This window comes from Lissotriton vulgaris, chromosome 5, assembly GCF_964263255.1.
Source record: "Lissotriton vulgaris chromosome 5, aLisVul1.2, whole genome shotgun sequence".
NCBI lineage: Eukaryota > Metazoa > Chordata > Amphibia > Caudata > Salamandridae > Lissotriton > Lissotriton vulgaris.
Genome location: NC_141693.1, coordinates 61,980,269 through 62,007,625, shown reverse-complemented (window position 1 = coordinate 62,007,625; position 27,357 = coordinate 61,980,269). Strand labels below are relative to the sequence as shown.

Sequence of the window (27,357 nt, the reverse complement as noted above, 5' to 3'; positions counted from 1 at the left end):
CTTCGATGATGACCAATAAGCTCTATGGAGAGTCAACAAATGAATCTTTTTAAATGGTGCTGGTTTGACCAGAGTGTATAACCGATTTAAAGATACTCGCCATAATTGCTCTGTAGCCAGCTCTGGAAGATCCTTTTCCCAGGGCAGGGATGGAACTCCCATTTTCTCATCTGCTGTAGAAATAAATATCTAAAACCACAGGGAAACCTCTTTCTTAGGTTGTTGCTTAGCTCTCACCCGCTCGACAATATCCTGCACTGAACAGCTCACCTCTGACAACTTTGTTGGATGACCGACAAAAACATAGCTGCAGGTAATTAAGTTTAGAAAGCCCCCCCTTCAAGAGGTCGGATATCTCTTTTTATGTGATGAGGGCACCACCCTCCCTGAAGTCTCCCCAGTTGGAAAGGTTGCCATGCTGGAGAGGATAACTAAGTTTATCTTTAAGCTACTCGGGGGTTCCAGGAGAGCCCCAAATTGGTGCTGGTTCTGCTTTGTAGTCTATCCCGAGTATTTTCCTAAAGAAGACCCACACCCTCAGGGCTGTTAAGAGTACCTTCAACTTAACTTGTTTAAAAACTTTGGGTCCCCAAACTTAAACAAATAACGTATTCAGGCCTAAATGCTTCAACATAACTTCATACAATTGACTCAAATCAAATCAAAAATTCTTTATTCGGTTATTAAAGTACAATACCCATAAAAGTACAGATAAAAACAAAATTAATAAGTATACAAAATTCATCCAATGTACCAAGGTCAATTCTTCATAGTTCAGGATACAATCGATTTACGTGATTTTTCAACATATTTTAAAAACGAGGAAATAAATACAATAGTTAAAATGTTACCTTCGTCGCGGTATAGTATAAAATTTACAAAAGAAAAGAATATGTATATCCGATTGTTCACACAAATCATCACATGGGCACTTAATCAAAGTTTTCGACCAATCATTCATAGCGGGGAAACTAAGCAACCGAAACAGCAAATTAAATCTAAAACAGGTTAATAAAAACCTCTCATAGGTTACTCATTTGTAGTTTAACATATGGCTGCATTTTTCTTGAAATCACAATCTGTTCATGGGCGACTACCGTCATTTTCTTCATTTCTATTATTGTTCTGTGGTCATGTAAGTGGGCCATGCATTTTTCCTTCAAGGACTTCCTTGAGATATTACATAAAGAAGATGGTTTGGAAAAATAATTCCCCATGCCCAAATCCGTGAGGAATTTCCTCACGTAACACAACCATTTTATTTTACTACTCTTTTCTAATCCGACCACGTTGTTCATGATCAAACGATTTAACCCACATTCATCGGTCGTCCAGACTCTATGCCATAGTAATACTGGGGCTGTCTTTATGATATCCTCCAGATAAGGTTCCCCAAATTCTGCATGGCAGACGTATGTGGAGACACTTTTAGGTACAGCTAGAAGATCCTTCATAAAGAGATTTTCTACCACCTGTAAAGATGTTACATTTGCATAGCCCCATAGGCCTGCGCCATATGTCACGATTGCTACACAAGTAGCTTTATATACAGTCAACATTTCCCCAATTGGTTTTTTGCCAATTTTTTGGCTAAAATGTTTTAAGGCCATGATGGATTTGCAATACAATAATTTTCTAGTGTTAATTGTGGTGTTCCATAGGCCCATATGATGAAATAAAACTCCTAAATAAGAGAATGTTAAAGTAAAATCAACTGGGGAAGAACCAATAAAAACCGCCTTCCTCTTTTTGTGTGCACCCAAGCCACAGCTCATGGTGAAGGTCTTTGAACAGTTTATCCTCGGGTCCAACCCTGACATAAAAACTGCAAAGGAGGTTACAAGACTTTGCATGGCCAGCGGGGTTCTGGCCATCAGGACAGCGTCATCGGCATACAACAATGCTAGGACTGGTCTTTCCCCCACCATCGGCATGTCCCTACACTCCTTCAATAAGGTGTTCTCCACATCATTGATATAGAGTGAAAAAAGGAATGGGACCAAGACGCAGCCTTGTCGTACTCCCCTAGCGATTCCAAAGGATTCTGTACATTCACCATTTTTCCCATATCTAACTCTGGCAGATGCACCTAAATAGAGTTCCCGGAGGAAATTAATGATTAAACAGTCTACCCCCAGTTTATCCATCACCAGCCAAAGTTTACTATGCGACACACAGTCGAATGCAGAGGTTAAATCTACAAAAGTTAAAAACATTCGACCCTCCTTGGCTTTTGTGTATTTTGCTATTAAAATGTGCAAATTCAAACATTGATCAATTGTTCCAAGCCCTTTTCTAAAACCATACTGTAAATCGCTGATTATCTTGTTCTCGTCCGCCCAAATTTGCGTTCTGTTTAAAATCACCCGTCCAAAGACCTTAATACTAGAATCAAAGAGTAATATTGGGCGATAACATTGACAGCTAGCTCTGTCTCCCTTTTTAAATCTGGGGACTACCAATGATTCGCACCAGGAAGGAAGAAGACCAGTATGAAGTGTAGCATGGAAGAGTGGTGTAAGAATCGGGGCCCAAAGGTCTATATTATTAGGTCTCGCGACCTATCGATGTGCGCAAGCGCATCGAGCGGAGCGAGAATTCAAGTGGCGAAAACATCCTGAAACCAAAGGGCTTTCAGCCCCGCGGTTTTCATGCAGTTCCTGTGTACATGCACGCGCATCGCATGCAAGCCCAGCCTCTCCCGCCCCCATCCGGCATCAGACTTCTCCTCCCCTAGCAGCACTCCTCCCACACCAGCAACTCCCCCCTCCCACACCAGCACCTCCCCTCTCTCTCCACGCAATCACAGCCTCCCCCTCCCACACCAGCACCTCCCCCCTCCCACACCAGCCTTGCCGCACTGCCGAGCCTGTCCCAACAACACAACCCAGCTCCGTCACATGGCTTCTGCTTTGCTCACTTTCGCTCTCCTCAACCCTTCCACTCTTGTTTTCACCTCTAGTCTCCCACCTCTGTCCACATTTTCCCTGCTGTTTCTTCCTGCTCGTCTTCATCTTCCTCCAAAAACAAGCACCCTGCATTCGGAACGGCCCCTTTAAATGCATTTCTCCTCCTCCTCGCTATCGACCGACCCAAAAGCAAAAGACCCGGAGTGCTCACCCCCCTCCCCCACCACCTTGTTTTGTGTAACCTGGAGGCGAAAAAAACTACGAAAAGGGGAAACAGAGAGGGCAGTAGAGAAACAGGGAGCCTGGAGCAGGAGGAAGGAGGCCCGGGGGGCAGTGCCACAAATGTCCCAGCACAGCAGACATGGCTGCCAACATGTACAGGGTCGGAGGTAAGAGGCGCACGGCAGATACACGAATTCCTGCCTAATTAGCGTGTGCTTTGCAGTAATGTATATTTTTTCCCCGTTCTTGAGACAATCTCGCCAACCCGCGTCCTTGCAGTTTTTATGCATAATAACCGGGGTTTCTCCTTGCAAGCATATCTGTTTTAATGGGAAAAGGCGCCCTCGGTTCTTTTTCTGCTTGGTGGTGGGTTCGTTTCATGCATTTTACGAGCATTAACCTTTCTGTAAAGTTGAGGGGGAGCATCAATATTCCTCTTGATATTTTGCACAATTGCATGCGATTGGAAGATTATTTTTTAAATATCGGCATTGCATGGCGATATGCCTCACTTTGGGGGCTTCTGGACACTCCATGTTTTCCCCCTTCAAAAAATAAGAGTTTTACTGCACCCCGCTGACAAGAGGATGTGTTTAGGAACGGAGGCGAGAATGGATCCCGGAAAAATCGATGGACTGTAGGAAGGGGCGAGCGTGTGCTGCCTGTCGTGTTTGGCGCTGGTTTTCAAAGGCTCTCCCACACCAGCCCTCACCCCGTACCCACACCCCAAAGGCTTTCAGTTTCTTGAGCTTAAATTACATTTCTTGAAAACACTTCGAGACAGATGTGAGAATCCTCACATTCCAGTTTGCGTGATGAGTCAAACATTCCACTTGTAGCATGAGTAATTTCTGAGAAACTATTCATAACAAGATACAGCTGCCAGTCACATCAGCCTGGAGAGCCTCCGACCTATGGCATTAAGAGAAATATTTCCATTTCGGCTCTTTGTGACCACCCAGAGAGGCTTTTGCTTAAATGGAAAATCTCTTCCGTGTAAAGGCCCAGTGCTGCGAAAGAATACTCGAGGAAGCAGTCTTACGATGGTGAACTTACTCCACTGTCAGCAGACTGCTTCATGCCTGCCTTCTGATACAGTCTGATGATGTTTCTCATCCCACCGCTCTGCCAGTGGCATGCCCTGTCAGGCTCTAGATTAGACGCACTGGATAAGCAATGAGAACTACCCACCTTCAGACTAGAATGCACACCTATGTGTGCAACCTTTATCCCAATTCAGAGTATTGGATACTCGGCCGTTTTCAATCCTACCGGCATTTGCTTTTTTGACACCATGTTTGAGTGATTGTTTACTTAACATAACCATGCCCACGCCTCTATTTGGGAAAGCCAGGTGATGTAGTACTCATGAATTTTGTTTAAATTCAGGATTTTTTAGCCTAAAACTCATGGGGGATTATTTACAAAAAATGGCGCGACTCTCCTTTGTCCTAAAACCACAGAATTGTGGTAATCTGTCACCCGCTGTGCTCAGCTGAATAGTTACGATATTTATTTTAAATATCACCCGTTTATCACGAGTGCATATGTGTGAGGACTTTAAAAATCTTGATAGTCAGAGTTCCCTGCTGGTCATGTGGCATAGCACCACCGCACATGCGCAATAAACAACCCAGAGCCTGTGGAAAAACCACGTGTTAATATTAACATTATGAAATGAGAAACACTTGTGAAACAATGGTCTCTGTTTGGGCCCCCTCCCCCAGCACACTCTGCGGAGGATGGACGTAGAATGCAAGGCTTCATGTGCGCCAGAACCCGGTAGAAATGCATTGCTACCACTATGGAAATAGTTATCTAATGTTCGAAAATGTGTGGCTTATCAAGGAACAGAATATTCTGATGCACAAATTAGTTCCCTGGTAAAATAATATCAATGGGGGCTTTGTTGCAAATACAATATGTTCACTTTAATGAGGGATGACGCTTGCCAAGAAAGAGCACATCAGAAGAGTAGGCTCTTTTCGCCTATGGAAGCTGTGAGAGTTTGTGCAAATTCAACTACATACAGACTTTCACAGGTACGCAAATCTCTCCCTTCAGTTTATTATTTAAGAATGCATTAATCGCGCTGTGAAGTTCCTTCATCAGCGAGAGATCTGCCACCAGTTTACAAAATAAAGCATATTTCAAATATGTTTGGTACAACAGTCAACTGCACATACCAGGAAAATAATTAATTTGGCATCGGAGTGTCTCTCAGTGTGATAGGATTTCACAGTGCGAGAGATAAATGAAAATTAGGACTATTCTAAAGCCCAAAGTGTTTCTACCTGTAATGGCAGCAGAATTTGCAAAATGCATGGAAAGTCAAAGTAGATACTTTTCATCCATTGTACAAGCGCCCAGCTGACAGCTCGGGGATAATTAACAACATAGAAAAATTGCACAATGTGACATCTCGGCAGGCATTAAAACAAAAAACAAACAAGCATTTGCAATGCAATAGGTCTCGCATTCACGAGAGTTTGAGCTATTACAATTGCAAATAACAATGCCTTTTATTTTTTTTTCCATTTTAAAAACATTAAGGGCTTTGTCATTTACAAAACCAATAGCTCCAACTTTCCTACTGCGAGACCTATTGGCAACGCCAGTGCTTGTTTTTATATAGGTCCACCGGAACCCCATCCGGGCCCGGTGCCTTACCCCTCAAACTTGCATTAATGCTAGCATTTACTTCTGTTACAGAGATATCAGGAACTAGTTTACTCATTAAGTGTGAATAATTTCCAGCTTGATCTTTCTCTATTGAGCAATCCTCCTCATAGATCTCAGCAGAGTACAGTTCTGAAAAGTGTCTCACCCACTCTTTCTCAGGTATTGCTACTTCGATTGTAGCGGTGGTGTTATAATTCAGAAAGGGGGCATTAACAACCTTCCAGAAAGCTGCAGGGTCTCTGCTTAAAGATGCTTCACACAGAGTTTCCCAAGCTTCCTTTTTTAAGATCTCTTTTCTCCTTTTTAAGGTCTGCTTATAGGCATTTCTGCAATCTTTAATTAGGGAACTATCCTTAACTGGGGCATTTAGGGCACGTTTCAGTTTTGAATAGGCCTTAGTGCAGGCCGTATCAAACCACCCCTTTCGAACCCTCTTACCACCTTTTGGTTCGACCCATAGCAATTTCTTAATTTGTGCAATAATCATTAAGAAATTATTGATGATATCAAGGTCAGCAGTATTCATCTCTGTGCAGGCATAGAATTGGGGAACAGTACTTTGTACTAGTTTTTGTAAAAAAGTCTTCCGGGACAATTTTTGTCCACTTTAAAGAGTAACCATTTTTCCTAACCATGGAGATATTATCTACTTGTATTCTAGCCATATCTTTTCCACGTAGTGCCTTCAGTCTGCCTTGTAATACTAAACTGAGGGGAAAGTGGTCGCTAAATGAATTATCAAGTGTGGTAAATTCCTGTATCGTACCCCCATGTCTAGCAGTCATAATCATGTAATCAATCGTATTTGCCCCCCTACCATTAAAAGTGGGATCTCTGGGCTAATCAATCTATTCGCAAAGCCCATATCGCACCCAAAAATAACTTCGTTTAAATAATCCCCACATTTAGTATGCTCAAAGTGGCTAAAACTGGTATCTTTTATCCAGCATTACTCCACATATTCCTCTCTCACCTCTCGCACATAAATAACAATTAAAGTCCCCTGCCCATATGACACAGACCTCTCTTAATCTTCCTTCCGTCATAGATTTAATATTATCTCTTAAAGATTTAAAAATATTGTCTATGTCCTCACCCGGGACATTATTATAAAAGTTCACCAGAACTAAAGAAACACGTTTCCAATTGTAATCCTGATAACATGATAATACATGTTATTAAAAACCATTTCTACTTTAGTACATAATAACATGTTGGAGACATAGGTACATAAGCCTCCTTTGGCCCTACCATGAGCTGAGCTGGTGGCTGGGGAGAAATAAGTTCTAAAACCATTAAGATGATCAGGGACCGTAGTCCAAGTTTCTTGGAAACTGACAACATCATATTTATTCACAAGGTGTACCCAGTTCTCGTTATCCAATTTTGTCCTTAGCCCTGCGATATTCCAGCTCACAAAAGACCATGTTTCCTTATTTGTTTATCTAACCAGCACATCCGTGTTGCGGCTAGGCTCCACGATAGCCCCTAGAAGTGGCTTATCATGTGGGGTACTTTCATTTATTAGAACCCGTTCTTTAATTTCATAACCCACTGTGCCAGTATCATCCTTGGCATTGGTCATAACCATGCCATGTTTATCACGGACTCACATTTATCTGCAAGGTTTCGTGAACACTGATAAATTAGTAACCCATGTATCCGTAGCAAGTCAATCGATATCCTCTAATCCCTGCAATATATGGTATTGGCTAGATGTTGTTATATTATAATCAACTCTGTTTCTAGCCCTAGGTTCCCATTGCTGCCATAAGTTAAACGTAGTCGTTGTAGAGTTCATTGATGGATAGAAGTAGGTCAGATCCATAGTCTGGATCCTGCCATTCCTTCGATGATTATTCCAACCACAAATTAATCTTATTGCACGTCTATCTCTAAAATTTACAATTATACAATCCCCAGGAAGATCTTTTTGACTGTGTCCAATCCAGCTTACTCTGCGAACATGTATAATTTCTGCTTGTACGCGCCCTGGGGGTGGTCTGTTGGTATTGAGCCAAAAAACTACCTTGTTCTTAAGTTCTAAATAGGATTCCCCTCTTTCCTTTTTCAACTCTGGCACTCCCGTAAACACCACAGTGTACGGCATGGACTGGTGGGAGGTCAATGCGTGGATAAATGATCTTCTCCCTAACACTACTGTTCTTTTCTGTATCTCTATCAATGGGGCCCCTGGACCGCTCCCTTACTGTTAGTTCCTTCCCAGTCTCCCTCTCGGTCCCCTTTCTTTCACTGCTTTTATGCGCCTGTGCTCTTTTTCCTAGAGAGTATGCAGAACCGGGCAGTTATCGCCCTTTACCGCTAGTGTGGCTGGTTTGTCAGATGGCTTTAAAGCACCACTAGCTGTACTTAGGGCAGGACTTGGGCTGGGTATAACAGCACTTCTACTATAAATTTCAAGATGTTTCAATAAATCTGAGTTAGCTGTAACCAGCTTTCCCAAAGTCCCTATTTTATCTGTTAGGAGCGTTATTCTTTCCAACAGGGGTAAAGTTAGAGATTTCATTAGCTGCTCCAGATGATTCATAAAACCTACAGGATTTGATAGTATTGTTTCTGGTTGAGCTCTACACCTCTCTTCATTATGTTGTACCTCAACAGCGATAAGCTGATCTTCACTCTTGTCCCCTTTTTGTCTAGGTGGGATGGGTATTTTTTTTTACGATTTTTTTTACCTTTCCCCCTAGTTTTAATTATGGGCTGTTCTTTCCTACTAGATGCTTGCTTTGTTTTTTGCCCTCTAGTTCTTTGTGGGGGACTCTCCTTGTTTCCCATGTCTGTTGAGTCAGGGTCAATAATAGGATAGGGATCCACCCCTCCACATCATTCAAATCATTAATTAAAAGAGGGGGTTCCTCGCTTATCTGTGAAGGCCGCCACGTCGGCGGTAATGAGAGTCTACTAGCCGGAAGTAAGGATTAAATGGGGGGATTATGTTGTTGCTCGGTACTACAGTCTCTTTCTATCCCTGGAAAATCTGCATATGAGTCCATTAGGATGGAGTCATGGGAATATGCTGTTGTTGTAGATGTATTAATATGTTGGGTGGATAGACACATATCTTGGGGTAGTGAGAGACGTCTCTCGGTGCTCTCAATTGCAGTCACAACTACCCCTATGGTCTTTTGCAACATCCTGTCTATTGCTGTCAGACTTGGGAGTGGTGTAGTAGTATGTGTTTTCTGTCTCGAGGTAGAACGAGTGTGCATTGGAGTACTTTTACCCATATTTATATTATCACCTATAAGCACAAAGGATAGACTTTACAAGTCTTTTATAATCAATGACTATGATAATGCAACAGACCTAATGCTCAACCAAGGGGGGGGGTGGCCCAGCCCTGCCTCCTCCGGCCCCGGACGGCCCCAGACGGTCCCGCCCTTGTCCCGGGCTTCTCCCGGGACGCTCCCGCGACACGGGGGATGACGCTGTTATTTATGCGCCTCCTGGCGCGCTTCCCCCGTGGGTGGCTTCCGGCCGCATAGGCTGCTGGGAGATGTAGTTCAATGCGCCACGGTCCCCCCTCCACACGGCGGCCGCACTCAGGTGTAATAGTTGTGCGGCGGCGGGAGGTGGGCGGACACAGCAACACAGGCAGCGGGACCAACAAAGAAGGTGAACAATGAAGCAGAATACCCCCGTCACGGCAGGTAAGGATCACGAAGGTTTGCCAGTAAATCTATTCAGCTCCCCGCTCCACCGGGGATGACGCTGTTATTTATGCGCCTCCTGGAGCGCTTCCCCCGTGGGCGGCTTCCGGGAGCATAGGCTGCTGGGAGATGTTGTTCAATGTGCCACGGCCCCCCTCCACACGGCGGCTGCACTCAGGTGTAATAGTTGTGCAGCGGCGGGAGGTGGGCGGGCACAGCAACACAGGCAGCGGGACCAACAAAGAAGGTGAACAATGAAGCAGAACACCCCCGTCACGGCAGGTAAGGATCACAAAGTTTTGCCAGTAAATCTATTCAGCTCCGCCAATTGACTCATGTAAGAATTATCTAGCTCTCCAGGCAAGAGCCTGGAATTTTTGAACTGGAAAGCATAACAGTCTCATCCAGAGCTTTTTTCATGAGATCCCGGCTCCCCTGGATACAGCTTCCGACCCTCCCTTGCGATTTCTGCAAAAGCGTTTTGGAGAAAGGAAGTGGTTTAGTGTTAAACAAGTCCATCACCTTAGGAAGAACCAGCATCTTAATGATGTTCACCCTCCCACAGATACCGAGGGGCAGGTTTTCCCACCTTTGAAGGAGAGCATCTATATCACGGTGTTGTTTGAACGTGAAAGATCTTTGAAAAACAAGAGACAAGAGGCGTTTGGCAAAACAGGAACAGTTAGTTCGATTAAACGTAGCAGCCAGTATAAGAGTTACAGGGACACGGTCACATTTCAATCACTCTGTAGCAGTCTCATATAAAGTTCATTATTGGCAGGAAAATTATTCTGGCGATCCTTGTATGGTGAGGATTATAAATTGCTGCCTCTGAAGTCATAAATTATTTTAAATGGATAATCCAGGTGGGCCTCGACCTTGCATGGACACAATGCGGCCGGTGGGTAACGTGTCCAGATGTCTGGCATGGGGAGCTCCTGATTGCTGTGTTCTGATTGGCTATATGCCCATTGCAAAATAATGGGGTAACCCAATAATTGCTAGAAGATCTGGGTACAATGAGGTAATGAACAAGTGGGCCTTGACTGCTTTAGAGAAGAGTAATTTATAATTCATCATGTGTGTGTTGCTTAATTAAGTCAAACACTGGTAAGACATACCAACAATGAACACAACAACATGCCCTGCTATCTAGGATAGCATTTTTCAAAACGTACAGTCAATGTAAAACACGAAAGCGTCAAAGAATTGTTTAAGTCTAGTATATTTAATTTCATATACTTGAAACAGATCAAAAGGTAAATTAGACAAAAGGAAGGTACAAAGATTGCTCAAGGGACGGGAGAAGAATGGGTGTGCTAGTGAAGGGTCGGGAAAATTGAATAGTCACTAATATTCAGAGTTTATACATTTTTAATGCTTAGGCAATGGACTGGTAAAGAGACCAGTACAGAAAGGCCTGTCCCAAACAGATTATTTATACGAATTTTTACAGGTTTTTTGCAAATGCACAAATGCAACATCAAGCGAAGGGGGTGGGATGAGATACAGGCTGTTGATGGGTCGAGTGCGTCGACGTTTCGACTCGGCTTGTGCATAGAGGGTGACTTATACCTCCGCTGTGAGTCTTCTTCAGGACGAAAGAGGGGCTGGGGGCAACCTAGGGGTGAAAGATCAACTGTCGGTTAATTGGCGCCTATTACCCAATCCGGGAGAGAACTGAGTGACGGTATAGTCCTGACCTAATCCTAAATATACTGGACTTAAACAATTCTTTGACGCTTTCGTGTTTTACATTGACTGTACGTTTTGAAAAATGCTATCTTGGATAGCAGGGTATGTTGTTGTGTTCATTGTTGGTATGTCTTACCAGTGTTTGACTTAATTAAGCAACACACACATGATAAATCATAAATTACTCTTCTCTAAAGCAGTCACGGACCACTTGTTCATCACCTGATTGGCTATATATTCCTAACTAATGCGGCATCTGAATTTGTAGTGTTTTAGGAGCACACGTAACCCCTCCAGCCATGTGCATTAATGGGGCCAATCTCCGGCTGTGTGTACTTTATATACACAAGACTCCACCAGAAGCAGATGTAACCTGTTAGTCAGCCCCCCTCTCACTGAGCTGACCACCGCTCATAGACAACCCAATCTGAAGCACTCCCTGGACTCGCATGAAGCACACTGGTCTCACTGAGCTATCAGCCATAGAACACCCACATCCTGGCATAAGATGTTAAAGGTACTTTTGGATATCGTTAGAGCTTTGACTGTTGTGTATGAACAGTAACTCACCCTGAGCTCTAGTCCGCAGGCGCTGCTCTTAATACTGAATCTTATTTCAAATACAGGTCTTATGTGATGTTCATCCTTTGTTCCTGTAGCTGTCATTGCTCTTTAATACAAAGATGATGTGTGTGTTATTTATTACAGGTGTAATAATGTGAAGATTCAGTGCCCAGAGATGGTGGTGAGGAGTTATAAAGGTAAATATCATTGTGACGATTAGCTCTGTATGTTATGGTTCATGAAAATGATGTGGTATGGTATGGAATGTTATGTTCGTATGGTATGGGATAGGAAGGGATGAGATTGTGTATGGTATGATATTGTATGGTTTGGAAAATTATGATTGGATGGGGTGGTGTGGTGTGCTATGGGTTGGTATCATGGTGTAATATGGTATGGTGGGATGGTGTGGTGTGGATTGGTGTGGTGTGCTATGGAACGGTACGGCATGGAATGTTATGGTGGTATGGTATGGGGTAGGAAGGGATTAGATGCGATTGGATGGTGTGGATTGGAGTTTTATGAAATGGTATGTTATGGCGGTATGGTATGGAACGTTATGATGGGATGGTGTGATGTGATATGGGGTGGGATCATAGTAAAATATGGGATGGCATGGAATTGCACCTCAGAATTTGGCATGTAATGCATAACACATTCTGTGTTCCAGAGTTCTAGCTCCAACAGGGACCTAACACATGCTTCTGCAATGACCCAGCACATACTGACCTAGGGCATTCACCTACACTGACCTAGCACATGCACCTACACTGACCCAGGACATGCACCTACACTGACCTAGCACATGCACCTACACGGACCTAGCGCATATACCTAAACTGTCGTAGTTCGTGCACTTACCCTGAGCTACCCCATGCACCTACACTGACCTAGCGCATACTTCTAATCTAACGTATGCACCTATAGTGACGTAGTGTATGAACCTAAACTGACCTAGCACATGCACCCACGCTGGCCTAGCGCATGCACCTACACTAACCTAGCGCATATATCTACTCTGATGTAGTGCATCCATCTACAATGCAGTGTAGTGTATGACTGGAACTGTATACCTTGGAGTAGATCTGTCATTCTGTACCATCAAATGCAGTATACTGACCAGTACTGTATTCCTTCGAGTAGCTCTCTTGCTCTGTATTATCTAATATAGATTACTAACTAGTACAGTATGTCTTGGATCAATTCTGTTTTCTGTACAATCTAATGCACTGTACTGGCTATTAAATTATAGCTTGGAGTAGCTCTGTACCATCTAATGCAGTGTACTGACTAGTACTGTATACTTTCTAATAACTCTCTCGCGCTGTACCATGTAACGCAGTGTAGTGACTAGTACTGTATACCTTCTAATAACTCTCTTACTCTGTACCATCTAACACAGTGTACTGACTAGTACTGTATACCTCTAGTAGCTTTCCTTCCCTGCAGCATCCATTGCGGTGTACTAATTACTACTGTTTTTCACGGAGCGAACTGCGGACGACGGCGGAGGTGGCTTGTGTTGGGGACTAGGACCTTTGTACCATGTAAAACGCATCTACATTACTAAGATACACCGCTTTAAGAGGACTAGGTGAAATCTAGAAGGCAACCATAAAAAACATTTTAAAATGTGGCGTCCCCTCCACACCGATATTGAAGAATAAGCCAAACTTAGAGATATCAATAAGTCGCCTTCTGCTGCGTTCTGCTCTCTTGTATTCCCTTCAGCATACAGCTGCCTTATCCAACATTAAAAAAGAAATATAAATCTGGCCTCGTGGACCTCTACAAATCTTCAGATCCACACCCCAGGTTCAGAGATCCTATACCGTATTGTCTCTGTTCGGTCCTGATGAAGGTGGTCCCCAACGCGACATTTCCACCGAAACGCGTCGACCCTTCTTCTTCCTCTAAAATCTAAATGACTTTGGTCATTAATTGGACTACAGTTTCAACGCTATAGGAAATCCTTTTCTTTTGTTATTTCTGTGATGGGATCGATGTTTAGGAGTATGTATGTGTTGTATGTGTGGCTCTTTACCTGGTGTGCACATTTAATTGATTTTGTGTTCTACATGAATTTGACGAATTAAGGACATATAATCACAACTTTAATGTATTGCAAAATGTTTTTCTTGTAGCCTCTGTGCAAAATGTATATATTTTTATAATTGATGAATCTGAAAAATATGATATAAAAAAGAAAAAAATACTTTTTAACTGTATAAATGAAATAAAATGAGAAAAAATTACATTTAGATATTGTTGGTGTATGCCCTATGTTTGAGAGGTAACTCCTATGGTATAAGTAATTATAGGTCAAGAGGGAGCCCTTTCTCTGTTGTTCCTGATTACTACTGTATACCTTTGAAGTATTTGAAGTAGCTTTGTCACACTGTGACTTCTAATAGAGTGTACTGACTAGTACAGATCACCTTCTAGCACCTCTGAGATGCACCCCAGTTGCAGAACATTTGCCCCAAGATTTCTCATCCTTTTCTACCTGAAGGACAGCTGTCGAAGCCTGGTTTATTTTTGAGAAGCAGCTTCACCGCCTTTTCTTTCCTCCTAGTTCTTGCTTCTGCTCTAACTTTGCTGCTTTAAGACTCTTATTTTCCAGTAGTGGGGAAACTGCCAGTAGTAAGGTTGGATCTAATTGTAATAAGGGTTTGCTTATCATGTCACTATTTATTCGACTGCAGTCCGTTTTGATCACTGTGAGTATCTGCCGTCTGAATTCGGTCCAGCTCCTCTCCCAGCGTGTTAACCGATTCTGTTCTGTTAGCAGTTATTTTTTAGGTCTCGCCTATGCAGCGCGCATGCGCTGCTCTAGGAGGGCCTTTAGCCATCCGTCTTCACTTTTCAAGCGCTGCACTCGTGCTTGTGGCATCATCCACCTTGCGGGATCGAGCAGCGGCATGCCACAAGCACAAGTGCAGTGCTTGAAAAGTGAAGACCTCGCGAGCACGCATGCACGCACCACTCCCGGGCTTGTTCTGTTAGTTGTTCTCTCTATAAGCAGAGAGAAGTGTGTATATAGATTTGCCACAAGGCAGCGTGAGCAAGCGGAGAGCGGCGTGGAAACATGAGGCGGCATACCGGATCACCTCCAGCCTCTGACAGCGTGTTGCTGGGCAACCGAGTACACCGCCTGCGCTCCCAGGTGAAACATTTGCACCCTTGTTTTTGTTGTGTGTGAGCATCCGAAGAGTAGCGGTGCTGTCCCTCAGCACCATGACCAAGTATACAATGGCGTTGTACTACTTTGGCCGACTTCGGGACTATTTTGGAATTTATTTACGAGCACTTTTCACAAGCGCAACTGTTTATCGTAAAGTCACTTTTCACAACCACTACTGTGCGCCCGCCCACTTTTTGTGCATGCCGCTCTGCACCTTTCCTCCCTCCTCTTGTGCTACGTGTCCCTTCATCTAATTACCGCCCCGCTTTTTGCTCCGCCATGAGACTGCCCGTAGCTCCTCTTATGTTGTTCATCCCTTCTGCCATTAGCGTACCTTGCCCTCTCCTGTGGCCCTAGCGGATCTGCTAAGCAGCCCCTCCCGTTGCTGGCTCCATTATTGCTGCCCCTGTGTGGGCTTGGTCAGGGAGACATTTTCAAGTTGAATACAATAAACACGTTCCTCATACCCCGCAGACGCACCGACCAAGATACGAGATGTCCATTAACTTGATTAGGATTCTCTAATTGTGACTGATTGGCATATGCAGCGGTAGTGCTGTGGACATCAGGCAATATTTATATATGTGATTTTCTTTTTGCTTGTGTCACGACGCAAGGAATTAAACCAGTATTACATCTATGTACCAGAAAAAGAGTCACTCTAGGTGATGCACAGCTGCTTGTTTTTTGTCTCCGTTTCTGGGACACTTGAGCATCAAAGTTGGGAGCTTCTTGACAAGATGGTTGTTCTGAATGGACAGATGACGTGGTACTCCCTTAAGTGCAGACGTCACTTTGCAGCAATTTCCACAGCTTTATTAGTTGTCAAGATAGACTGATTCATTTGACCACACACGTCACCCCTGAGTGCCTGCGAATGTTGGTTTAGGGATCATAATGAAAGACTGGTTCAGAAGGGGTAAAGGTTTGAATCCCTGCAGTCCATTCTGTTGATCAATAGCTTTGATTGCAACAATTTGACTACCAGGCATTGGCACCTTTTGCAAGTTATGCAAGCTCTTACTGACCTGTTGCTGTTCACAGATTCGGCTATGGGCAGAATCATATACATCAATACACCAAAATGGCAGGTTTACCGGAAGTGACATCACACATCCTTTGACCTTAATGACATCACGTATGGGGACGCATATGACTACTACTGACTCCAAGGCATGGTGAATAGTGACACGACACATGGTCCTCCATGCTAATTCAGCATCATGTCAAGGGAAACAGTGATGTGGCACTCTCCAGCTGTGATAATTGAGAACACGAAAATGGTGAAAGGACAAAAAAACACAGAGTACTCTTTCAAGGAACTTGGTTCCTTTGTTCATGCCGTACATAATGCAGGAAATTGACATGCAGCCCATCTCTTTGTGTGGGTGTGCAACTCTGATCATGCCAATGTCCACAATTCTTCATTCTTCAGGAAGTGGCTTAGTCAAACGGAGGTGTACTCCAGCCTTCCTGCTCCATGGAAGTATAGGTGATTTCACACAAGATGCATACACTCGGCGTTCCATTGGTTTCTGGAGGGAGGGAGAATGAGAGATAGGAGAGCAGTAGAGGAAACAGGTAGGAAAAGGACGGATATCAGTTCTGACTACTAGTAAACCCTGCTGATAACTGTAGGGTCTAAATAAATACAGGACTCCTCCCAACGTGGGTGTGCTCCTCCCATCATTTAATTAAGATCTACTCACACATACATGTGGTACTAGTTAGGCTAGCCATGATAAACGACAGAGATTCACACAGGAAAAGCTGGTAATCGTTCTCTGCATGGTTTGATCAGCTGCTACTAGTCGTTGTCTTGGCCGATTCATGGGGCGGGTCGTCGTTTTGAGTGTATCCCTAACACACATCAGTGAGACGCCTTCCGAATCATGTACAGCACCCATCAGGAGACTTGTTACCCGGATCTCTTGCACAAGAAAACGCGTGGAGTCGGTCACTTGAAAGAGAGATCTACTGAGCGGTGACCCTGGGCCCAGAGCACTGCTCAAGGCCTCGCACATGGTCACAGATGATCTTAATGGTGATATTACATCACTATCAACATTTTTGATGATTTCACTAAAATCATGTTTGCTGACAGTGGGAATATTGCTGTTTAATTGAGTGACCATTGCAGGGACATCTACATGTTGTGGTAGTGCAACCTTCTCGCTCATTTTAATGTCTGATTATGTGTATTGGTGGAGTTTCAAAGACATCAAGCATTCTCTTTAATCAGTCAAGACTTTGGTCATGAGTGACTTTTATTGACGAGTGCAAAACAGACTTCTTTGCTCAGGCTTTATTGTTAACAGCAGCAATACATTGTTTTGATTGTTTTCCATGCTGCCTTAAACACTGATCTTGAATAAGGGATTAAACAGGGCATTTTCTAGTCAGCCTAAGACTTGCTACAGATCGTGTTTTCACACTACTGCCCCATGTTTAACAACACTGAAGGGAACATTTTCTGTTGAGGTACAGTTGTTACTGTTCATCACTGTATTTGTGTTTGAAAGAAAAGATATTAAAATAAAAGTAAATATCCCATCATTCAACACAAAATACCATTCCACATAATTACACTCATAATACACAATCTCACTCCACATAGTTCCAGTAGACTCAATACCACATAATTACTATCCGCATAATTCCACTGCACGCCGTGCAACATAATTCCACTACACAAATCCACTCGACACAATTCCGCAACTAAAAATTACAATCCAACCCACATTATTCCACTACACAACACATGCATACACACACATAAAATGTGTTTTACACTGGTAAAGCACATTGCTATTTACAATGCCAATAGCTTTAACCCAAACAAATGTGAGACCTATTGCATTTCCAATGCTTGTATTTGATTTTCCCTGTAAGATGAATGAATGAATATACAGCTACATAACAAGAGCAGCTTTGTTTTTATTAGATCATTAATGCTCATAATATTTGTGCAAAAATTAACCCCTTTGTGGTCGATGCAAAAACAAATTCAGTTTGGGATGGATCCCTAAAGACATTTACTAATTCAGTGACAGCACGGCTTGTAATGCGGGTTTACCCATCGTGAATTTAAAGGCCCAAACAGCAATCTTTTTTATTTGATATCTCTATCAGTATTTCATATAAATAATATAACGGCAGTGACACGATGTCACACAAGGCCCTTTTCCGTTTCTCGATAGCGCATGGTATATTCTCCTAATGGGAGCTTCTTTGTCACATGTAAGGGACTTAAAGCTTGAGTATTTCATCACTGCCATTTGCTTTCACGCACACAAAGCACTCCACAACGCCGGACCAGCCTACCTTAACAGCAGACTCCACTAATACACCCCCACCCGCCAGCTCCGTTCCGCCAGCCTCGCCCTCGCCGCTATCCCCCGCATCCAACGAATGACCGGCGGCAGATTCTTCTCCCACCTCGCCGCCAAGACCTGGAACACCCTCCCTACCCACATACGGCAGACCCAAGACCTACTCGCCTTCAGAAGACTCCTCAAGACCTGGCTCTTCGAGCAGGAGCAGCATCCCCCCCCCCTACACTTTAGTGTAGTGAGCAGTCTAGTGCCGCGCGCTTTAGTGTAGTGAGCAGTCTAGTGCCGCGCGCTTTAGTGTAGTGAGCAGTCTAGTGCCACCCGCTTTAGTGTAGTGAGCAGTCTAGTGCCGCTCTCTTTAGAGTAGTGAGCAGTCTAGTGCCGCACTCTCTAGCACAGCGTGCTCCTTCCAGATGTGGTGTAAATTAATCATATGTAAAACAGAAGCAGTAATTCCAGCCTTTCTTTGTGTCTTTAAATCTCTAATTCTGAATCTCTTCTCTGCAGTGATGGTGACTCTGGATCCTGACACGGCTCAGACACAGCTCCTCCTGTCCGAGGGGGGGAGACGTGTGAGAAACACAGGCACAGCACAGCCCCTGCCGGACATCCCCAAGAGATTCACCTCCTACTACTGTGTGCTAGGGAGCCGGGGGTTCACCTCCGGCAGACATTACTGGGAGGTGCAGCTGCTCCAGGAGAGGGGAGGGTGGCATGTGGGGGTCGCAGCAGAGTCTGTGAACAGGAAGGGACGGATCACATGGTCCCCTGAGGGGGGAGTCTGGGCTGTGTCAGGGTGGAAGGGTCAGTACAATGCTCTCACCCACCCTCGGACCCCTCTGTCCCCTCGTGAGAAGCCCCTGAAGCTGGGGGTGTATCTGGACTACGAGGGGGGGCAGCTGTCCCTGTACAATGCTGACTCCATGGAGCTTCTCTTCTCCTTCCCGCAGGCCCCCTTCACACAGAGGCTCTTCCCGTACTTCTGGCTCTGGGGAGGAGCGGAGCTGAGGCTGGTGTGAGAGTGACCCCCCCCCCCCCCCCCCCTCAACTGTCATCTACAGTTCAAACCCCAACATTCCAAAGAATCTTCTTCACAACGACCCTCCCACATGTTGCCAAGAGACCCAGAAGCCTCATGTGAAACTGACTGCTTCATATCTCTTTTCCTTGTATTTTTTAAGACCAGGGCAGGAAATGTTTGCTGTGTGAATCATGCACCAGACATCATGTAACATATGATAAAGTCTCTGTAAAATTCAGAAATGTGTATTTCTTTCACACGTGGAGCTTTGACATTAATATGCACATTATAGCGCTGCGCTGAGAAGTACTTATTGAAAGTGATTGTTTTAAAACATGACCCTAGAAACCATTCCTGCCCCGCCCAACAACAGGGATATTATTAATGACCTCAGACGCAAGACAGTTGTCACGTGATCCAGATTCAGGGCGGCTTTAGGACAGTGCGACCGGTGCAGCTGCACCTGTGCTAACCTGGGAGCGGTGATGTGTGCAGAAATAACTTTGGGTTTTAAAAGCACCTGCTGCTTCCTTGTGTGACCAGCAGGTTTCAGGCAACAATAAAAATGTCAAGATAACACAGGTGATTAATGTTTCTGCTGGAGAGTGATCGAAGTTTTGTCTTGTCACAGTTTCAACTCATCCTTAAGTAGCGCAGAGGGTTAATATGCCGGCTGCAAAGAACGTGTTCATGCAGATCACAGAACGGTAATCCTCATTTGTTTGTGTAACATTTCCTATAGACTGATTTACACATATGAGATTCATTGCCTCCGTTAATGTGTGTTTGGTGTAAAGTGCTCTGAAACCCAAGAGTTGGCATGAGTAGCGCTATAAAACAGAACACATGCGTATGAGAGAGGGACTGTACAGAGATGCGTGCCACTGTTGGAAGGTGGGAGGGTAGAAATATTTAATAATGGTGTCATGGGCGGAGGGGCACAAAGAAATATTGTCACACCTGGCGCCTCTAACTCTAAAGCCGGTTCTGCCCAGAATCTTTTAGATCCATTAATTCAAACGCAATAGGTTTTTGTAGTGCTGCTATTCTAAACCCACAGTTTTGGGGGTGCTTTTATATGGGACTAGCAGCCCGCCCCGGCTTTGCCTTGGGCAGAAGGGGGCTGGGGGCAGCATTTGAAGCCTCTGTGCAACCCCCCACTCCCCCCCCCGAACTTTGCCCAGACCGCATCCCTCCCGCCCCGACATTGGCCATGCCGCCTCCCGCCTTGAGCCTTCAGTCTTGAGCCCCCCGCCCGCCGCCCGCCCCGACATTGGCCATACCGCCTTGCGCCTTGCGCCTTGAGCCTCCCGCCCGCCTCCCACCACCCGCCTCCCGCCTCCCGCCTCCCGCCTGCATTTGCCTTACCGCCACTCCTCGCCGCAAGTCCACTCTTCGCCGCAAGTCCACTCCTCGCCGCAAGTCCACTCCTCGCCGCAAGTCACCGCTCCTCCCCGCATATCGTCATTACGTTATGTGTCGGTTGCGATCAGCGCTACGTCGCGGCCGGCGCTTGTTTTAGGGGACTACTTTGTTTACAAATTTCATTTTTTTAATTTACAATTTTTTTAAATTTAATGTCGCCTATGTCCATCTACACACCCTGACATTTTTATAGATGTATCGGGTGTGTAGATTGGCGCTGTGGTTCCTGAGTTTACCTGGCCAAAAGGTGCAAGTTCTCTCTTTATAATAGTAGCATAGATTAATTATTTAAAAAAATTAAAAGCCATTGTTATTTGTAATATCAATACATCTAAGTCACGTAAATACAAAACATGTTGCATTACAAATGCTATAGGTGTCACATTTGCAAAAGATAAAAGTATTGGCATTGGAAATGACAAAGCTATTAATTTCGCTATTTTCAAAACCAACACATACATAAAGAAATTGTCATTTACAAGACCAATAGCTCAAACTTTCCTAATGCGAGACCTATTGCATTGCAAATGCTTGTTTGTTTAAAAGATGACATTTTATTTTCCACCCACGGGTTGTTTCTTGCAGTGCATTATGGCATCTTGAGGTCACCTAAACGCGCTGGGAGTTCTGGGGTTAGTTTTCATGGTAGAGTGCTTCTTCCGTATGGGAGGGTGCTCGTGCCCTGCTCTCCACAAGCGGCCTAAGCAGCATATTGCTTGTGAGTCTTGAAACAGACGCTTTAATTAAGCACCAGGCTCGGGCTATGTAGGAAATGCCTCGGGCCATTTCTCAGGTCTTTTCGTGAAGCTCAGCAGGTACGACGAGGGTGCTGTGTTGCTAAAACAAAGCATATCCTTGCTGTTCCAATAAATCATTCTTTAAATGTAAGCATGTCCGCCGTGATGCGGTTCTTCTGTTTTCAAGTACTACATACTATATGGGCTGTAGCAGGGATTAGCCCGACCGACTCTTTAAAAAAAAAAAAACGTTCTAGAGGAGGCAAGCACTGAAATATTCTAGTAGATACCATTTTCGAAATCTTTACCCCACCTCTTGTGCATTTTTTTACACCCCTCATCACAGCTGCTATTGTGCTTTCACTCCTCATCTTTGTTTTTTCTCTTCGCTGTTTACTTTACCGCCAACTCTCGACTATTTCTCTTACAAAGTTCTCCTTTCCTCCTTATCTCTTCTCCTTCACCCTCACCCCCTTCATCTGATTCTTCTTTCAACACTCACAAGCCTTTGTACCTCTCTGCCGTTTTACCCCTTGCACTCTTCCGTTCCTCTTTATCTCTCCTGATTTTTGCTTTCACTTATTTCGAACACCTTTTGCCCCTCCTTCCTTTTTGCGTCTCTTAACTTCATTTCAATCTTTTCTTCCTTCTTCTACTCTTCCCCTCCTCCTTTCCCAAATCACTTTCTCCCTTTCTTTCATCTTCCCCGCACCCTGCAGCCCCTTAACCTTTACCCCATATTTCTCGCCACCCTGTTCGCACCTCTTCTGCCTTCCCCCTCCCCCTCCCCGTATCCTGGAAATCACCAAATTGAGGGACGATTTCCAGCCTCTCATGCTAGAGGAAGAGGAGGCTAAGGGGCTGGGCAGCCCCCGCTGCCCCCTCAGTAGTTTTAGCTGCATCCCCACCCTCACCTCCAATCAGGCGCGCAGCACCAATTGGACTGAAAGGGCTATGAAAGATCTATGCACAAGGAAAGGACTGACATCGCGAGCCGGCGGAACTACAAAAATGGCCGCTGTGATGTAATTTTGTAGTCCCGCGGGCCGTTTTTTCACCGATGGTCAGTGTTGCCAGCTCCAAGGGCAGTGAGCTATAAAATACGAATAAACAGACTCTCGCTAGTAAGAGCGATAGTTTCCTTGCAGGCATCAGCCATTACCTTATAAAAACGGGGCAGATATAAAACGAAGAAAAAGTAGTCCCCTTTGCTGAAACAATACTAAAACGCCCAGGTTCTTTCCCGATGTCATCACGCAGACGTCGCGGCCGGCGCTACTTGCAAGGGACTGCTTTATTTTTATTCCTAATTTTTTAAATAACGTATATTTTTTATTTTTATATAGCCTATGTCCTTCTGCTTGCCCTGAGGTTTTCAAAGATGTCTTGGGTGTTTGGATAGGTGGTGTACTTTTCGAGTTTACCTGGCTCAAAGGACACAGTTCTCTCTTTATAATAGTAGTATAGATAGAAGATAAGGTAGATAATGGACCATCGGTGAAATCAAATATTTTTCTAGGATCACAAATTTTGGTTACGCAGTGAAGCCGCAATTAATCCAGGTGTTCTAGTTTCCCTTCGGACAAATTACCTACTAAATGGGTATCTATTTGTCTCTCCTTTTTACCTCAAATGTTAATACTTTTGTGTTCCATCACCTGTGAATTAAGCTGATATTTCTTTGCAAGGGTTTTTCCAGATGTTATTGTGTATTTACAGGCCATCCTGTATTAAAAGTAGAATCTATTTTTGTCATGAAACTTAAAGAATATCAGTTTGATGTGTGACACTGAGAAGCAAATCTGCCTTTCAAGCTGACGCCAGTGCATGCTGGGACTGAGATAACGAGGATCTTAATAGAAAACATCAAACTACAAGTCCCAAAATGCAAAGTGCTGTTGATACAAAATGTCAGAGGTTGGAGGGGTCACTTAGAGTGAGATTTTGACACCAGGTCAAGCAAAGCAAAATGATTGTGCCATGAGTTTTAAATGCTTCCTGGGCGGCAGGAATGATGTGTAATACCCGTCACCTCTTCATCCTTTTAGGGGTTTCTGCTTCTTAATATCCTCGTCTTTGCTTCATGGAGATTGGATGTAATTCTTGTCACTTGAGTAAGACGTGGGCTGAGTATGTTCTCTTTCAGCGTTAGTGTCATGACGTCCTTTTATAAGGTAGCTCAGTAGGTCGAGGCACATCTGCGGACCCATGATCTAGAGGTCACAGGTTAGACTCCTGGCAGGGGTTTCTCCTACTTTCTAATGATTGCACTGTACTGTAGCATTTATATAAACCTTCTTGCTGTTACCAATGACTGCAGCTGACGTCACTGAGAAATGGTCCTCCCAGCCCTAGACATTCATTTAAGATCATTATGAATTCTGGGGTTGTAGTTTTGGTTTACTTCAGTACGAATATTAACAATATCAGATTAACATTTTTTTTACTGGTTATAAATTAAGATTACCAGCAAAACATTTACAAAAACATACTAAACAGATCAATATCCAATACTTGCTATTGTCGAACTTCTTCCAGAAGCTCTGTGTCAATCTGGGGTAACTGGACTCAAACTATAACAAGGAGAACCTGTTACCACTGGTGTCCTGGGGCTTCACCTTACTGTGGGGTCCAGACTGAGCACCAAGTGAACCCCTCACCCCTTGACTCTCAGAGTAGTGAAGTCGAGCTGTCCGAGGCTTACTCAAGTCGAGCTGTCCGAGGCTTACTCAAGGAAAAGGTGCGGGTTAGAAACCAAGAACTCTCTAAAGGGACACTGATTTTCTAGACCCACGGAGGCACAGCAGACCGGCAGTACTCACAGGCGTTCCTGCAAAGTAATCAACTTCTCGCCGCACCCGCTCCGCGGTTGCCGCTTCGGCCAGGAGTGTGTGCATCTCACCTGAAGGAGGAGAACCAGCAAGGTGGACAGGGCGACAGGCTCGGCGGGGCTGCGAGCGTGCGGGGACTCCAGCAACCAGGAGTCCTGCGAGACCAGGGATACCAGCATCCGGTCCGCTCTACCTGCTGGCCCGCCCCCTGCACAGCTGAGGCTTGTAAAAGCTCCCTCCACCACCACTCGCTGGGACACTGATTTTCTAGACCCACGGAGGCACAGCAGACCGGCAGTACTCACAGGAGTTCCGGCAAAGTAATCAACTTCTCGCCGCACCCGCTCCGCGGGTGCCGCTTCGGACAGGAGTGTGTGCATCTCACCTGAAGGAGGAGAACCAGCAAGGCGGACAGGGCGACAGGCTCGGCGGGGCTGCGAGCGTGCGGGGACTCCAGCAACCAGGAGTCCCTGCGAGACCAGGGATACCAGCATCCGGTCCGCTCTCCCTGCTGGCCCGCCCCCTGCACATCACGCCCCTATATAAAAACCTCTAACTCCCGCAGTGCGGGACGCAGCTCGGGGCGAAGACCGGGCAAAGAGCGGGCCGTTTGAGGCCGTTCGAGGACTGAGAGGACTGGACTGGGCCATCCCTCTTGACCCTAACCCTCGGACTCTCTCGTGACTATTCTCGATGTCATCACGTGAGTACAAAGAAAGGGTTGCTAAATCCAAACTGAAAAATGGCACCTTAGATGATTTTATTACTAGGACTCACTCAGCCATAGATACAGAGATTGCTAAAATGCAACGTTGAGTTTCCATTGAACTGGATGCTGCAAGGAGACTCTCACAGGAGTTAGCAGCGGCTAAAAAATCATCACTAGGGTCCATAGCTCTTGCTAAAACCCCTGACCGTTTAATTGGCCCACCACTTACCCTGATTGAAACAATGGCAGATATTCACCAGCCATCAGCACCCACTATATCCATACCGAAGGAGGATTCACCATCAGTATCCTCTAACTTTTTAAAAACGACCATGGTTGGGTCAATAGGGGAAATGAAGGAGTGTAACGGAGGCTCCCCGGAAATGTCGCTAAAATCGACATCTATAGAGCAGATTGAAGGAATCTCTGACACTAAACAGCAAGGGCCACATACGAAAAGGAAGCGTAACAACCAAACAGCATACGCTAGGAAAAAAGCCAAGATTGCGAAGGCTCAGTTATCTACTAAGCCACCATCTCCGCCCCCAATGATTAATACGCAGCCTTCTGATTTACCACCAGAAGTTGATGTAGACTCGCTGACGATAACTCACGATAATAATAACCTCGTCATAGAGAATGAAACTAGTGGGGTACCACTCTGCGTTATAAATGGGAAAGATGTTGAATTTCTGACCGTGGTATGGGAAACACTTAAAAAACTTTTAAATCCCTTTGAAGATAGATTATCTCAGATAGGATCCCAGCTTTCGAACATGGAAAAAAGCCTCTCAAATTTGGGGAAAAAAACCATCCCATAAGGAAGATAAGGATCTCATGGCAAGTCTTGAGAAGCTTACAAAAAGTCTGCTGAACCCCCTGATGGAATAAAACCCAAATCATAAATCTAAAATTAGATCAATTGGAGTTTTTAACATCCAAGAACACCGCCTTACTGGAGAGTTTGGAAGGTAATAACAAACAATCCGTTATTACTGGTGGCCACACTAATACTAATAGTAATAACAGCAGTTTAGGGAAAAAGGGCCCCCAAAACAACCAGATACATTCACAGCAACCTAAACCGGCAAAATCTACAGATCCTAATGGTATTACCCCTTGTATAGGACCAGCTCCTTTAATTAAAATTAAGCAGGTGACTACAGCAGGCCCTAAGTTTAGCAACTCTTTGGCGGTGACTACACCGGTTAACACAGCTGCCCCGACCTTGCCTAACACTGAAGGGAAAGAAACCCCAGCTAGTAAATCTCTGGTCCCTAGTAAAACCCCCTTACAAGGTAAACAGATTTATGTAAACATACCCCCGGAGTCTGCCCCATATATGGCAATCCTGACAGGTGTTCCATTAATCCCAGAGAATAAATATGAGAAAAGCGAGGACCTCTTAAACAAAACAAAATTCTGGTTAAATACCAATAGGCCTTTAACCGAGGACACTGCTACGAAAATCTTAAGTGTACGGAGGGTTCCCTGGGTTGGGCCAAGTAAAAAAGACCTGGAGGGTGATTGCATCCTGATTAATTTCAGAGACAACTGGGTCAAGGATATAATTTGCAGTAAGGCGAGGTTTGGTAGGGTGGGGGATATTCAGTGTGTGGGTCTTGAATATTTTTATCCCAACCTCTACCAGACTACCCCAAACCGAAATCATGGTGGTTATAGTACAAATGGCAAACATCACATGGGCTGGGCACACAACATGAATATGAATCAAGGCCCGCAAAATTATTATACCCCTTGGCATGAGACAGCTCGCTTTATGGGGCCACCAAGTATGGGCCCCTTCACACAAGTCCCTTATAACCCACGAAGACCAAGGTTTCAGGGCGCTGATTACCCTGGTTGGTTCCCAAATAATAACAATAATATCCCACTGAGGAATCGCTTTGACCCTTTAATGGGTATGGATGGGGTAGATTGACTACCATCCGGGGCTGAAGGCATTGCACCAAGTATCTTGAATGGGGGAAAGGACGAAGACTTAGGGACACGCATCAATGATGATTCAGTGTTGGTGACTCTTGAATGTGACAATGCGAATACTGGACCTCCTCAGTCAGGGACTCCTGTCACGCCTGTGGGAAACATCTCCATCTCCATGGGCCATGAGAGGAACAGGTCATCATTATTGCTTGAACAAGGCACCCCCGCCACAAGAGATGCTTTGGGAAGCATCCATGGAATACAAGGGCCAGCATCACCATCATTATTATTATCCTTATTATCCTGGAACATTTCCGGATTAGCGAGTAGACTGGAAGATGAGGCATGGCTGGTCTTTGTGGAAGCTCATGGAATCCTGTGTTTACAGGAGACGTGGTCTAGGACCACTTGTGACATCGAGGGTTTTCAGT

General features: G+C 44.7%; 1 protein-coding gene across 1 annotated transcript in view; it reads left to right on the top strand.

The window, feature by feature from the left end:
* Positions 1–19,517, top strand: part of LOC147710168 (E3 ubiquitin-protein ligase TRIM11-like) — a 95,102-nt gene extending 75,585 nt beyond the window's left edge. The window contains exons 5-6 of the mRNA XM_086920859.1: positions 11,888–11,940; positions 18,767–19,517. Coding sequence (XP_086776985.1) covers positions 11,888–11,940; positions 18,767–19,278 — 565 coding nt within the window. The 3' untranslated portion in view covers positions 19,279–19,517. The remainder of the gene's footprint in view (positions 1–11,887; positions 11,941–18,766) is intronic.
* Positions 19,518–27,357: the final 7,840 nt, after the last annotated feature.